The following is a 15,427-nucleotide window of genomic DNA, read 5'->3' on the forward strand; positions in this document are numbered from 1 at the left end:
GTGTTTTATGCAATATATGTGTTTAGTGCTGTCTGTGTCGTGCAATGTATGTAACCCCCTGTTGACAGATTTGCTGTTCGTGAGTGCTGCAGATTGTTGTTATACTGTTAAATCAATATGTAGCGATGCTTTTTTTTTTTACATGCTAGCTATGCGTATAAACAGTTCTTGTTTTATAGTAAATGTTAATATTTCATGCAAGCCGATTATTAATCTTAGCCATTCAGTTCTCAGGGGTAAGTGACAACCCATTGGCTTAAAATTTAGCACACAAATCAGAGAAGCAATATTCGCTTTTATACAGCCAGGGATTTATTATAATAAGTTAAATCATTACACCATTGGTTCATATTAAAGAATGTTTTGTGGCGATGAAGCAGTTGTATGAGAGGGAAAAACCACCATTAAAGTAGACTTCTGTTACATTGCTAAATTCTGACACTGCATTTTGCCATGAAATAATACTTGAAAAGATTATACAGGTGCTTGTAGCTTGCACTGTAGAGGAGTGGGTTATAATGGCAAATATATTGTTCTGAGAAATATCTGTTAATCACAAGAGTTGGTGAAAACTGTACATGTGTTAAGGTTTTAGTTAATTTTAATTACATTTTTTACCAAATTCTCATTCTGTTGCCTGCATTTTGGAGTAAGAGAGGTGTAGTGAAAATTGGTTGCATTTCAGATTTTTGGATATTTTCAAAATTCAATAGCAAGGGGAACTTTATTGAAAAATAAGGCTTTTTCCTGTCTTTTCTCTAACCATTCCTAGAAAGAACCATCCTGGGCTGACTCTGATTTACAGAATTAATATTTAAAAAAATACTGTGAAAGGTTTATATTGTTTAATTAAGTAGAAGTGGGACAAACACGCAGGAAGAGAAAGAGTCCTTGTTTTTAATACATTTTGCCTGTGCTTAGCATCTCCTTTGGGGACCAATGCTCCCAACTCGGGATGTTTTTTTAGTGCTGCTCTTAAAGCTCTGAAATTGAGAAATTGCGTAAGAATTGGAACTTGCATTTAATACAAAGAAGAAATCTAACCGTTCTGTTAGTGGAGAAAAGCTTGACAACACAGAGAGGCTCACAATCACAAAGCCAAAACACCGAGTCCCAAAGGTATTGTTCTGCAAAGCATCTCATGGATTTTTAATGCCTGCAGTTGGCAGCTTTGCAGGTGTAAAGTTAAGCACATGTGTAAATGGTTGCAGAACCGGGATCACAGAAAATACTATATGTAAGCACATAACCTCAGTCACTGGGATTTCTTGGGCACGGTGGCTTGACCTGGCAAATCCTGTGTGCCTCAGGCTTTGATCCCAAGACCACTTAAGCTGGTGGGAGCCTGCCATGCATGGGCTTTGGAGTAACCACCACAGACTCTTGCATCCATGGCTGTGGAGAATAGTTTGCTCTACGTGCCCATAGGAATGAGGTAAAGCCTTTGGTGGGAAAGATCAGGGCACAGAGAGCAATTTCAGGGTCATGCCCAGAGTAGATGCCTTTAGGTAAATGCCAGTGTCCAGTCCTGTGATGGGCTCTTATCAGCTGCATTCAATGAGAATTTGGTTTGAAATCCTTCAATATAACTGGGCTTTGAGTTGTTCAGGAGCATCCTAAGCAGTTGTGCCTTCTGGGCCATTCCACCTTTTATTATTCTTTTTTGTTGTTGTTGATGATGTCGGTTGAGAAATTAGCACAACTGTTGTTTTCTGTTTTACTTCTGAATTTGCACTTGGAAGACATTGGGTAAAATAGAAGAAGAACAGACTGTTTGCTGATCGCTTGGATGATGGTGTGAAAAACAAAAATAATCTTCTGCTGTCATCTGTTTCCTTGAGAAGTCTTCAAATAAAGTTTAAAATAAGGAGTTTTGCTTCTATTCAAACAGCCTCTGCGAGGAAAAAACCCTGTAGACCTCATTACAGTTGATTCCTTAATAGAGCTGCAGGATTCCCAGAATCCCTTTCAGTACTGGATAGTTAGTGTGGTTGAAAATGTTGGAGGAAGATTACGCCTTCGCTATGTGGGATTGGAGGAGACTGAATCCTATGACCAGTGGTTGTTTTACTTGGATTGCAGACTTCGACCAGTCGGTTGGTGTCAAGAGAATAAATACAGAATGGACCCACCTGCAGGTAAAGAGCCTCCTGAAAATACTGTCTCCCTTTGTGGCATTTACTGATGTTTTGAGATATTCGTGCAAGCTGTTGCCTCTTCTCCAGTGTTCACATTGCTTTGACAGTAGTTTCTACCTATAACGTAGATGGCATGTGAGAGCCATCTGATTTGGCTTCAAAGTGGGCCAGGGAAACTGTATTACATTTATTTGATAAATTCGGTTTAGCTTGGCTCACTCCTGGAAGGAAGCAATGTCCGATAAAAACAGTTTCGTGCAGTTTTCCACCAAGAAGCAGAGCTGGTGGGGATCGTCCAAGGATGTGCCTGCTTATCCAACCCTTCTCATTGGTGTTTCAGTGGCCAGGTCTTTCTGGCCGTGCTGTAGGTATCCTGGTGGAGGCCTCACTGGGAACTGCTCTTCTGCTGTCGAGTCCTAGGAGACACCTCTCAGCATACACTAGGCTCCATTTGCTTTCCCCTCAGCCAAAGACCACTTGCCCATTTGTCTTTCCGTGGCCGCACACATTTGTCTTGGGAAGCCGTAGACCTATTTTCAGGTTTGGAGAAAGTCTTTTGGGACCCTCATAGTCCCTCTAACATAGGTCTTTCATATTCTGCTGTAACGTTGCTGTACATCTCTGAAGTGAGAGCTGCCTTGTGTGTAACCAATGAGAAAGTGTACTGAGAGTGCTGGATGCATCTGCCTGGCCATGCCAGACCGCTCATCAAGGGGTTATGGGGTGTCTGTTGCTAGAAGGTAAGAAAGTACTCCTTTGAGTAAGGGTTGATGGGGTCTTTCAGATTTAGAAGACCACAAATTTTGTCCTGCATTTTCTCCAAGGGAATGAAGTCTTTGCCAGTATGTCAGACCAGGTTCACCGTCAGGAGATTGCAACTTAGAGAAGCAGCTCTCTAGAGCTGAGCTTAGTGTTCAAACCAGCTTGGATGGAGAGGGAGAGAGACTGTGGCTAGGCCAGCCTGGGGTCAGAAATTGGAAGCTGCAGATCCAGAGGCAGGAGAATTTCAAGGGACAGGACCCAGAAAGAAGAGCCAGGTGCAAGCAGGCTGAGCCAGGAGGCTGGGCAGGAGCAGTGTTTAGGGGTCAGCTGGAAGCAAACTCCAAACGGTGGGACTGGGTGTGGAAAAAGGAGCACGACTGAAATGGCAGGGAAAGAATGATCACAAGGATGAGTGTAGGGGAGGATTAAGCATTGCAGAGGTTTAGCAAGCAGGGTATGGGCTAAGGACCACACCACATCACAGGGGCTCCAGGCTCCTTGAAGCCTCCTGGAGAAGTGTTTGCAGAGGCATTCACTGGCAGGTTCTGGGACTAGCTCTGGAGCTATGCTTCCATCCAGGCTGTACCTCATGACAATTAAGGATGACTGGAAGGGTGAATTTTCCTCACCATCCCATAATATTGGTCAAAACTATGAAAGTTTCTGGGAAGTTGAGTTTCTCTCTGCTCAGGGCATTTGGCTCTGCATTGGTCTGAATGGAGTTGGCTGAGTCAAGTTGGTTGGCTTGACTTCTCTTGGAGTTAAGGATCTGGTTAAACACGACAGCTTAGACCGCTGCATGTATGGTCTTCCTTGGGGCAGAAAGTGTGCAGCGTCTGTATAAATAAATATAAATAATAATAAAAAAATAAAATAAAAAATAAAAAATAAAATAAAAAAAATTAAAAAAGTCTGTGGCTTATGCTTGGGCCACAAAGCTGTTTGCCAAGCCCTGTGGAGCATGGCCCCCCTGTGCTAACTGTTTGCACCTCCAAGCTGGATGCCCCAAGACTACTGTTTCCCTTGGGAGATGAGGCGCTTTCTTGGTTAATGTACAGGTTCTGGTCCAGTAGACCTGTCCCACCTTTTCCAGTGTAGGCGAACAACTTGTCCAGGCCTGTGCCTCATTTTCCTTGTGTTGTGGGTGATTTTTTTCCACGTCTGTCAAATGATAGCAGAAAGGTGTTTCGGATGTGGCTTCTGTCCATTGCACCTGATTCAGAGAGGTTACCCCAATACCTGCAGCTGTCATGTTCACAAGTCTGTCTGGGTCTCGGGTCTAACTTGGGATCTTCAATGCTTTTTGGAAGCATGTGTTTTTCTTCACTGATAGGTAGGAATCAGTGTTCCCCATCACTTTTAGATGTGAATGCTGGAGAGTGTGAATATCATTTGCTCTGTTATTTTACAGAGCGTTTGTATTACAGAGAAACACTTTTTCATTGACCATCTTTGAACCCTCTTGGCCTGTATAGGTTTGGTGAATCTATACAGAAATGGTCTAGATGAGATTTGTAATTCTTCCTTGTTTATTCCATTCTCTTTCTACTCTTTCCTTCTTTTATCTGGTTGTACTTCCTTCTCTGTGGATTCACCCACCCCCCTGCCTTTCTTTTTCTTCTCATTTTTTCTGTCATTTTGTCTCTAAACTTGTTATTAGGCTCTTTAATTGCTGAAGTTTAGGTTTCTTCTCCTATTTCTTTGCTTTAACTGCTTCTAAAATTTCTTTCTCTTGTTCTCATCTGCCTCCATCTGATACCTGTTTCCAGTCCTTGACGTTTCCTTGGTCACTCACTTTTTAGTGAACATTGTTACTAATGCATTTAATGCCCAGGTCTTCTTCCTGACTTCTCTTGGCTTAAATAGGTGGTCATGACTTTCCATCTCCTAAAGCTAGGTCTTATAGGAGTTTGCTGAGAAAAGACCCTTCGGGTCTGAACCCTTCCATTTTCTCACAAGTCCCCTCCTGAACGCTGCCCCCACAGATCTTTCTTTGATCCCCTCTTCTGGTGTACCCAGTTGTCAGGCTCTGCACTCCAGGTAGTAGCTGGTCAGGGATGGGAACCTGATGAATTTCTGGAGTCAGGAATACTGGTTGTTCCACTTCTGATGTAGTGGACTATATCAGCCGTTTGATGTCCACCTGTCAACAAATTCATAAAGCACAATGGATGAATAAAGCATATGAGACATTAACCCACAGGAAGAAGAGGGAAAAAGCCCAGTGGCTGGCCTTAGAGGTTCTGTTTCAAATTCAAGAGTCTGCAAAATAAATGTTGGAGCAAGCAGGCAAGCAAGCAGTAGTGAGTCGGCAGGATGAGATGCTGGCAGTGGAGACCTCTAAAGAAACAGGGATGAAGCTACTAAACCGCAAACTGTCAAAGGATGCAATTTCCTAAGGACCTCAGGCCAGGAGAGTGTGCAGGGACATCTCCTTGCCTGCTTACATGCTTCCTGGTGACTACTGTAGTAAATAAGATTTGGACTAGAAAGAGCTTTGTTGTGGGAAAACCTAGTATGAACCTTCTTAGGAAAGAGAAGGAGTCTGTGGGGAGGATATTGGTTTTTTGCACATCAGGGTTAAGTTCGCCTGCTGTACTGTAGGCATCCAAAAGACAGTTCATCATGAGCTATTGCTTTGTCTTTATGATCGATGGAGGAAAGGGGATGCCTAAGACGTGCCTGACGTAGGTCAGATGAAATGACGTCTTCGTAAGCCTATGTTTTTCCACTCAGAGGGGTTGAAAGCAATGAACACAGACCTGGTTATGTAACTTCTGAACATCTGAAGCCAGTTAAGGTGACTCCTTGATTGAGAACAGGAACAGCCTTAGACTGCATGATGAAGCTGTTTTGAATCTCCTCCAAGAGATGCTGAGAACACGCAGCTCCTCCCGAATCAGGCTGCGCATTCAGTGGCTATCAAATGAGGATGTTCAGTTCTACGTCAGTTCTGCAGGTTGTGACAGCGCTTTGCCTACTGTCGACTTGGATGCTGCTTATGCATCTTCAGCTTTATCTCCCTTCATGTCAAGGCTGTGATTTTTCTGTGTTGTGGGATGTGCAAGGTTCAGTTGCACCTTGCACAGCAGTTTGAGGTCAGTCTTTCGAGATGCAGAGCATCTTATATAAAGGAGATCCCATGGATCCAAATGCCTACAGTATTTTGGATGGAAATGTCTCTTTTCTGAAGCCATCCATGTCCTGGCACCCACTTAATGTACAAGAATGTGCAAGAAGGTCCTTAGGAAATAGCATCCTGGCTGTCTTCTCTAAATGGCAACTTTCAGGGACTTTGTATGTCTTGTGAGCCCTTTTAAATGAGGCAAAGGGGTCATAGCTTATTTTTTCCCTCAGATGCTTATTTGAATCCAAACTTAAGTGCCCTTGCTAGTGCAAATTGGCCCAGGCTGCTTGACACAGATCCACCAACGGTCTTGCCTCAACTGTTTATGCAGGAAGAGACCGTCTCGTTTTATGTTACTTTCTATTTAAAGACAAATTGGCAGTCATTGCTCGCTCCTTGTTAAACTAATACAAATTGACACAGTACACTTTCTTGGAATTACCTACAACCCCATCACTTAAACAAAATGCTTTATGCTCTTTTAACCATGCGATTTAGTGTCCATATACTTGCCAGCATAAGTGAGCTGCCACTAATTAAATGCACATATGATATTGCTTGCTGGCTATTGAAACCAGTGGAGTTGTCCTTATCTCTTGAAGTTTGTTGATGCTGCCTGGAGAAGTTGCTGCTTGTTTTCACTGATTTTGGGCAGTGTCACCCAAAATGCCACTTGCATCTTCTTTCCTGTGCTTCACTGCTGTTGTGGTAGAAGGCAAGGGTCTGTTTTCAGCTTGCTCTCTCAGGGGAGCAGGGGAGCATCCAGCAGGTTTTTTCTGAAACTCAAGATTTTTTGTTTGTTGAAACAACAGTCTGGCTGCAGCTTGGGGCAACATCATACTATATTGAGTATTTCCCTGTTTGACATAAATTAAACCAAAAAGGAAGAAACAGGGTGAGTCGTTTTCCTCCCTGCACTTCAAGCTGATCAGACCTTCGCAAGTAAAGGAGAACTGGAGCAACAAGGCTATAAAATAACGAACAGTTAGATAAAGAGTACATTTCTTAACACTTGTGACCGCTGCTCATGCTGTAAACAAAGACTTGAAATGTTTATTCCCGTTAATAACCAGACAGTTGAGAAATTAAAAATACTGCCCTGAAAGGTTAACATTTCCCTTTAAGTGTTTAAATTCATATGCATATCCTTGATGTCTGCTCAGAAGTAGTGAGGTTTGATATAGTGGAAGTATAAATACATCCACTTCCAGTGAGTGATTCTGCAAATCCTATTTTGATAAGGTCTTAAATCTGTTGAGATCAGAGCATAAAATTCTCTTGTACCATCAGTGCTCGGTGAAAACAGTGCTTGCCAATTCTTTTTTTTATACATATTTTTTATTTCCTCCTTCAGAATTGTAAGATACAGCATTAAATCTTTGCTAGCTAGTAAATATATATAGTTATTAGATGTACAGAATTTAAATGCAAATTGGGCCAAATTGCACTGCAATGTAAGTGCGTGAAGCCAAACCGACAAAAGAAAAGCTTCACACTGTTCACTCTGTATCAAGATTCAAGTTTATTATTGAGTAAACGTTCATTTCCATTTTAATAATTGTTGCAATCTATCTACCTATCTTGTCTCTTTAAGACCTTGATATGAGTGTTCTGCAATAACTTGTTAGGTGCAGGATAACAATATGTTTTCTAGGGCAGAAGTAAATCCAATATAATGTTCTTCATAATAGCATTGTTTCCTACATTGTTTCCTTTGATGATTCATAGGCATTTCACTGCACTGAACCATAAAGGGCTTGTTAATATAATGATTTAATAATATTAAACCTATTTAAAGAAACTCACTGAAAGCAATGTGAATCTGCACAAAGATGTTGCCTAAAAGTACCATGATGAAAATTGCTAAGTGTAAGTCTTTGAATGAGGGTGATGCTCTGGTTTGAGTGTGGTACCAGTAGACGAGTCTGGGTGGGGATCTGGCTGAAATGCTCCTTCCCACACCTACCCGCACCCACCGCAAAACCCCCACGACCCTGCAATAACAACAACAAAAGACTTTCCAATGAACAGAAGCCTTGCTAAAGATATTTCTGGTTTTGATCAAATAAAACTAATACTGGCTGAAGACCTGAGGCTTCTCAAACTGGAAAACATCAGGTATTTTGAGAACTGAAAATCAAAGGAGAGTTTTTGTGATTTTCAGGTAATGAGAGAGCACGGTTCTCATTTCTTCAGCAGTAAAAAAGGACATGCATATTTCTGAGTTTTGCTCCACGATGTAAAGCTCTATATTCTTCACATGTGCCCCTGCTTGTTGCTTTTGTGTTGTATTTATCCACGCCGTACTGCTTGGAATATACGCAGTATTCATTTCACTTGTATCCCTTTTTATGACACAGGAACTTAGAGTCTTTCAGAAATGTTTGATCCCCCGACAGTCACCTCTTGGTTTTGTTGGTTTTGTTTGTTGTCATCACTTTAGATATCTATTCTCTGAAGACTATATCTGAGTGGAAATGCGCTCTGGAAAAATCCCTTAATGATGCAGCAAATTTTCCTCTTCCAATGGAAGTGTTCAAGGTAAAAGATGCACATTTTTCCTTCACTTACAGAACCCGCAATGAGTAAATATGATGCAGTGTTTAGCGGCTTATGTTAAACTTCTGCAGGAAAGGCCGTTGCTCTGATACATAACCATGGAAGGTCACAATGAGATGTTTGTATAAAATACGGTTTTATGTGTGGACTTCCCATTCTGAGAGCTGATTTCTTGCAGTCATTGTCTTCTAGGGGCTGGGGGTGATCAGCACTGATTTCTCCAACATTATTTTTAACATGTCTTATGCTGTTAGACCTGTGCAAATGCATTGTGTGCAACTGTGAAATTGTAAGGCTACAAATGTGAAAGCTGATAGAAGTTGGACAGTTTTCTGTGACCCTTACATGAAAATTTTCATCTGATCACAAGGCAGAGAAACATCCTTCAGGGTTCTATAGTGGAAGTGGGAGATAATTTTGCTCCCAATCCTTTTTTTTTTTCTCTGTCTCACTCTGGTTTTTAATAATTAGAGATGTGCTTCAGCCCTGAGGCACCAGCTTTAATTTCCCGTGCAAATCTGTACTGCTATTAATCACGATGGCTCCAGATAATCCTGATTTCTAGCACTGCCCACCTGGTTTCTAACAGTTACATCCTCACTGCGGTGTGATGGGCAGTGTGGCTGTGGACACAAGAGGATGCTCAGGGAGGTGTGTTGAAGCACGGTGGTGCCCTTCGGTCTCTGGTATCATCTCCTGCTTAGGGATGTGCTCCATCACAGTGCCCTCCCCACCACCATTCCTGCCTCATCCAGCCTGGACACCCTGTGGGTTCCTTCCCTGTACTTAAGCAATGGGACACCCCAAAGCACCCATGCAGGCGGTGCAGTTCACATGTAGATGTGGCACACAGGGACATGGTTTAGTGGTGGGCATGGCATGTTAAGTTTACGATTGGACTCGATGATCTTCAAGGTCTTTTCCAACCTAAATGCTTCTGTGATTCTGTAGTTGGAAGAGGGCACTCATCCCGTCCTATCCTGGCTGGCATGCCACAAAACCCCGGTGCCACCTTGACCCTTCCTACAGGGATGTGCCAGCAGCTCCCGGTGAGGAATCCAGGCTCCTTGACCAGCTGAGATGCACTTGGATTAGCAACATCACTTCGGGAACGTTCGCTTTGCTAATGGCTCAGGCAGTGACTCGGTTGCTAGCTAAGCTCTGCTAGGCTGGGGGAGGGAAGATTTCTGCGTTGGCTTTCAGTGTGAACAGGGGTTTGGGAAGCTCCGTGTTGTGACAGGAGCAGCGTGCGGAGAGTTTTGATTCTCTGCCATTTATTTCGTGCGATGCTTCTGTCAGCCAACTCTACTAAAGTTTGCGTTTGCAGTTTCAAGATCAAAAATGCATTGTGTGGGGCAGGGTTTAGATCACTGCAGAGAATGCCTGATGGGTAAATTTTATTCCTGCCTATATGAAAGAGCAAAGAATGTTTCTGATGAGACTCATAAAACACCTCTTCTTTTTTAAAAAGTTTGTAACATCTGTTTTGCTGCCTCTTCTCAGGATGCCAGACTTATACCCACTTACATTAATTATGGCGTGAGGGTCATAAATTTAAATTCAGCAAATCCCAGTTGGTGCGCCATGCAGTTGGAGCTTGCAAAGATGTTCCTCTTAGAAGACAATGCAAAACGTTGGAATGCTTGAATAGAGCAAGAGAAAAGTTACTTTGAGGCCAAATGTGACAAAAGGCAGGATTAGGTCAATAGGGCTTATTTATTTGTAATGTGAAAGCTGAGCACAGGGTGAGCTGAATTTAGTGTCTGGTGTTACCTAAGCCCCTGGTTCTGGTGCTGGGGAGGCAGGAAGCTGAATAAATTGTTTATGTGTGGGCATCACTTCATTCTGCCCATTTAGGGCGAATCAACCACAACTTGTGCCTCTTGACTAAGAAGAAAAATATGAGAGCTTCTCCATGCCTATGAACATATCTTCCTGTAGTAATGACTTAAACATGAGTTAAGGAAAGGCTTTAAGAGACTATAGGAGGGTACACTTGTCAGATCTTGCAAGATAAGCCAATAATTGTGTGGGACCATCTAAGAGAATCCCAGATCCCACCAAAAAGCGTCAAATCCAAAGATGTCATTTTTACTTTTTTTTTTTTTTTTAAAATTTTTTTTTGCAAACACAGCACAGAAGAAATGTCTCTACATGGTGCCTGGGGCTCCGTACTACTGTAACTGTCATGTGTTGGATGAGATATAAAACACAGGTTGGACAGCTGGCAACTGTTAAAGATCCTCTGGAAAGCTAGAAATGTTTACTTTGGCAGACGTGGTAAACTGCTCACTGAGCAATTATATTCTGCATTTTCCACATTTCCCTACAGAAACACATCACTGAGGAGAGCCTAAGTGTGTGCTTTGCTCTACAGACCTGAGCCGTCCCTAGGGTCAGCACCTGCATGTTTGGCTGGGTTACGACTTAAATCACTGTTGTCCTTTGAGCTGTGCACGACTGTGAGCTGGTCCCAGGTGGTGGTGCCGGGAAAGCAGATCTGCTTTTGTAGTGTGAGAAGTGGCTCCTCTGAGGGGTCTGCCAGCCCACCATTGCTGCTGCTGCTGGTGCTCGTTGGTTTTGGTGTAATAGGGTTGGGTTTTGCCTGAGACCTCAGAAGCTGTTCTGGAATTACCAATGCTCAGAAGTGTGGCAGAGGTGAATTTGTTTGTGGTGGGCTTCAGCAGCAGAACCCAAAATCCTTTGCAGAGTGCAGCACTTATCCCCTCTTGGCACCTAAGGAGAGGGCACCAGCCACCAGACCACATGAGCTGGTTGCAAAAATCAGGGGAGAGGCTGAGAACAGGTTCTTATCTTCTGGTGCTGTTTTACACTTGGCTGTGTGTGGAAAGTGTTCGTAAAATGCTTTGGGGTCCTTTAAAGAACGTGATGTTCAACTGCTGGAAAATGCTGTTGTTATATAGCTGCTAAACATAGTATTTTGCAAACTGCACATCCTGGAATAAGTTTTTTCTTCACAAAAGCTTTTTGCAACACACCTACTATTTTGTTGTTCCATTCTTTTCATAAAACATGTTGATCCTTAAAGAAAACTAAATACAGACAGGATTTTCAAGTGTGTTTGAATGGTTTAAGAGCACAAATCCTTCCAAAAGGCCACAGCTCAAGGAGATGTGTCCTTTGCTGTTTCTGCTTTGATTTCAGGGTGCTGTATGGTTCCCTCATGCTTGGCTAGGTATCGGTCATAAACGATGGCTTAAGCTTCAGAGGACACCTGAAATAATGGTCAGGGCTTTGGGTATGAATAAGGATGGTCAAAGTGTTCCCGGGGCCTGATTTCAAGTTAAGTGTGAGAGTTTCAGCAGTTAGCTTCAGTGCTCGCATTGCTGGTGCTCTCTGAGATTGAGCCTTGCATTGGGAAGCCAGATGCCAAACACGGCACCTGCTACCTCTAGTATTTATGAATCAATGCATTTTTTAGAGTTAAAGCCCTGTAGCCTATGTAAGATGAACGCTGGACACAGATGATGGAATTTTGTTTCCTAGGGAGAGGCAGATAGCATCCTGGGCATCTTCTCTGACACCCCATTATGCCTTCCCTGGTCTCCTGTACCGTACCTGTGGGTCCCGTGCAGATATTGTCAGTCTTCAGGGATCTTTCAGCTCACTCCAGACGCCTCTGTTTGGGCAGCTAAATCCTACCCAGGATTTGGGGTGCTCATCATCTTTCCATAGATGTTGCATATGGGCATCCTATCCCCAATTCCATCGGATTGCTATAAAGTGGGTCGTGATGACTAGCTTGGATGGAGCTGTCACCAGCCTCATCCCTAACCCAAACTCTGTTAAACTGCTTGAGGAGCACAGACGCTTAGGAGAGAGAGGTGCTATCTAAGACAGGTGGAAATTCTTGATTTACAGCCTTTGTTCCCATTCTCCACCCTCTGGTCCTCCTTTCCTAAAGTTGTTGTCTTTCCCCCCCCCCCCCAGCTCAAAATTGTTCTCTCTCTGACAAAAAAACTTTTATGTTATGCCCATCCCATTGTGCTCCTATTTTTAACTAGAGCTTTTGGATGTTTCCTGTAATCAGTACTAGTATTAATTAATGGTAAGACTAATGACATAGAAGGAATCTGTTGGGACAGATCTCTCCTAAGGAGAGTGATAGAGAGGGGCCGCCCATCACTCAGGCATGAGCTGTCCCCTGAAATTCCAGACAGAGTGGTGGTTCTAGTTCTACACTCAGAAGTATGAAGATTAATATTAAACAGGACTCCTTCCCCTCCCCCCCCATCTAAAATACAATTTTTCCATCAGATGGACTGTGCATTTTAATTACAAGAGTAAGATGGACTATTTCTCCAAGATTGTGATTTTTTTAAAAAAGGAGGACAACACCTCTCGAAAGTTAATAAACCCTTTGGGTACTTTAGGGTGTTTTCTTCCATTATTGGGTATTCTGGAGGAGTTTTAAGTGTAAGACAGAAAACCAAGAGTTATTTTCTGCTCAGAGACAATCCTGACCTGGCTATATAAATAGACATTAAGTCCAACAGGGTTTTTCTGTCTTTGCCCCACCCCCCCACCCCGCAATAGATGGGCATGTGCTGATGCAGGAGCTTAAAACGAACATGCTTTTGGTTCCACTTGGAAGCCAAATCCCAACATAAGCCATCCCCAACCCCTTCATGCACCGATGGCTTGGCTGGCCCTTGCTGTGCATGCTGTGCTGTAATAACCTGCGAGTTGCCATGTTGTTTGGAGGCTGCCAGATCATTTATATTCCATCTGTTCTTCCCCATCCATAGCACTCGCCAGCCCTTCACCCTGACTGCTTTTTGTGTGGCTGGGAGATGTGCATGGCGTCCCCATCCCTCAGTTGTTCGGCTGCTTTTTGACCCACTCCTGTCTCAGCTCGTTAAAGCCATTTATCTTGGTAAGACCTAATACCCATCATTAGGAGTATACTGCAAAGGTCCTCACGAATGTAGCTGCCTTCATGGCTCTTGGGAGCAAGAGTGTCTCTGATACCAAGGTGGCATTCAGGCGAGGTGGAGTCATGGTACCTCTGTGGACCAAGAAAAAGTTCTGACCTCTCTGCAGCTCCCTTTTAACCGTGGGCTTTGCAAGGGAGTTGGGGGGAGAGCAGTCCAAGGAGGTAAATGAAGCCAAGCCCCGTCTGAGATGCCCCAAGGGTCTCTTTGGCAGCACCATATGAAAGTTAGGGTTGGAAGAGAAAGGCCAGAGACAGTTCAAGCAAAGCAGATGGGCTGAGTGGGAACCGGGTCCCTCAACCTTCCTCATGCCTCTGGCTGTATGTTTAGCATGTGTTGTTTTCTTTCTCCATTACGTGCCAGGGTTTCTCAGGATGGTGAGAGGTTAGCAGAAGGGCCTGATCCAGTTTACTTTCTGCATCCAGACAGGGTGTGGGAGAGTTCATACATGACAACCTGAGCTCTTGCCTGTTGCATCCCTGGGCATGGCAGCATTTTCCAGTGAGAGGGGCTGATGTGCACCTGCAGCTAGAATCTGCTCCCTTGTCAGGGGTGGGTGATACCTAAAAGTCATCCCTCTAAAGATGGATCATTTTTCTCAAAGAAAGCAAAAACCAGCTCTGGTCCTTAGCTGTTTCGCAGGGTGGTTGCAGCCCACAATGTGCACTGAATTTGTTCTCATCCTCTCTCCTCTAACAAATCCCCCTTGATTCCTCGAAGCAATTACTGTTGTGACGCTGCTGAGGGCAGACTCAGTGCCGGGTGCCGGTGAAAGACTCAGTCCCTCTTCACAACTGAGGGTGTGAAAAGAGTGAACGGCAGTCACTTCAAGCACTCCAGTAGGTGTTCCCACTTGTGTTTTCCTTTCCACTAGACTTTCCCACCTGCGAAATGGGACCCGTGTGTGTGACACAACCAGGATTTGTTAGTGAAGTAGCGTGGTGATCTTGAATGCTGTCAGACATTCAAAAAAACAAACTAATCATGCAACCCCACCCCCCCACCCCAAAACCCCGACCCCAAGTCGATGCTTATCTGTCTCTTTTACCTCTGCCGCCCATACTTGCACTGCCCAGGCAAATCAAAGCAGGCGCTGCGTGGGAGGGGATCTTTGCCCTAATGCCATCTGTGGCGGTCCGAGCCATACGGAGAAGGTGTATTTGGATTTAGACTGGCTACTCTGCGATGTTGCTGTTTCTATGGTAACTATTTTTTATTCAACAAGCGGAGCTTAAAATCCGTAGGGCTAAATTCAATCCTAGGCAGAAGCATCTGCAGTTTTTAAGGGGCTCTTCAGTAGGTGCAGTTTATAGCTGGCTCTCGTGCTCATTACTTCAGGGTCACGGTATCTCTAAAGCCTCCCTCCCAGCACCCTTTGCTCTTCATCCCACCCCACACCTCTACATTTTGGTCCTCCCGTGACTGCAGCTGTCAAACTGTGTCTTACCGGGGGATTTTTGTCTCTCTGTGGAGTGTGTCTTTGGGGAAAATTGCTCTGTGTTTAGCAAAGGAAGTTGATGAATCACAAACAAGACTGATTCATCTGCAAATAATGCAGAGGATTGCATTTGGGAGTGTTTCTTTATTATGTTTTTTTCTCAATTAAAAAACGAATGCCAGATTCCTGTAGAGGCAGTTTAACCACTGTTATTACTGTGTTTGTGACTGGTTACCACACATGAGCTTTGTGATTAAAATTAGGCTATTAGAAGCAGCCAGTTTCTTGGAGAATTAGAGAAAACACTGGGGGAAGCGATATCTTTGAAAACAAAACCTGAATCAAATAATATGTTTCCAATCATAACAGATGGGGCTCACTTGTGTGTCTTTTAGTAGGGTAGAGCAGGAGAGATGTGGCTGAAGGCAATAGCATTTTGCACTGTTAC

The 15,427-nt window shown here is 43.7% G+C and overlaps 1 protein-coding gene across 2 annotated transcripts in view; it reads left to right on the forward strand.

Moving 5' to 3' along the window:
• Positions 1-15,427, forward strand: part of SFMBT2 (Scm like with four mbt domains 2) — a 122,634-nt gene that overhangs the window by 53,136 nt on the left and 54,071 nt on the right. The window contains exons 6-7 of one of the 2 annotated variants that reach the window (XM_056340212.1): positions 1,892-2,138; positions 8,471-8,568. In XM_056340212.1, the coding sequence (XP_056196187.1) occupies positions 1,892-2,138; positions 8,471-8,568 (345 nt within the window). The remainder of the gene's footprint in view (positions 1-1,891; positions 2,139-8,470; positions 8,569-15,427) is intronic. The other variant, XM_056340213.1, reaches the window with a different exon arrangement.

The sequence above is a fragment of the Falco biarmicus genome, chromosome 5 (genome assembly GCF_023638135.1).
Source record: "Falco biarmicus isolate bFalBia1 chromosome 5, bFalBia1.pri, whole genome shotgun sequence".
Taxonomy (NCBI): Eukaryota; Metazoa; Chordata; class Aves; order Falconiformes; family Falconidae; genus Falco; species Falco biarmicus.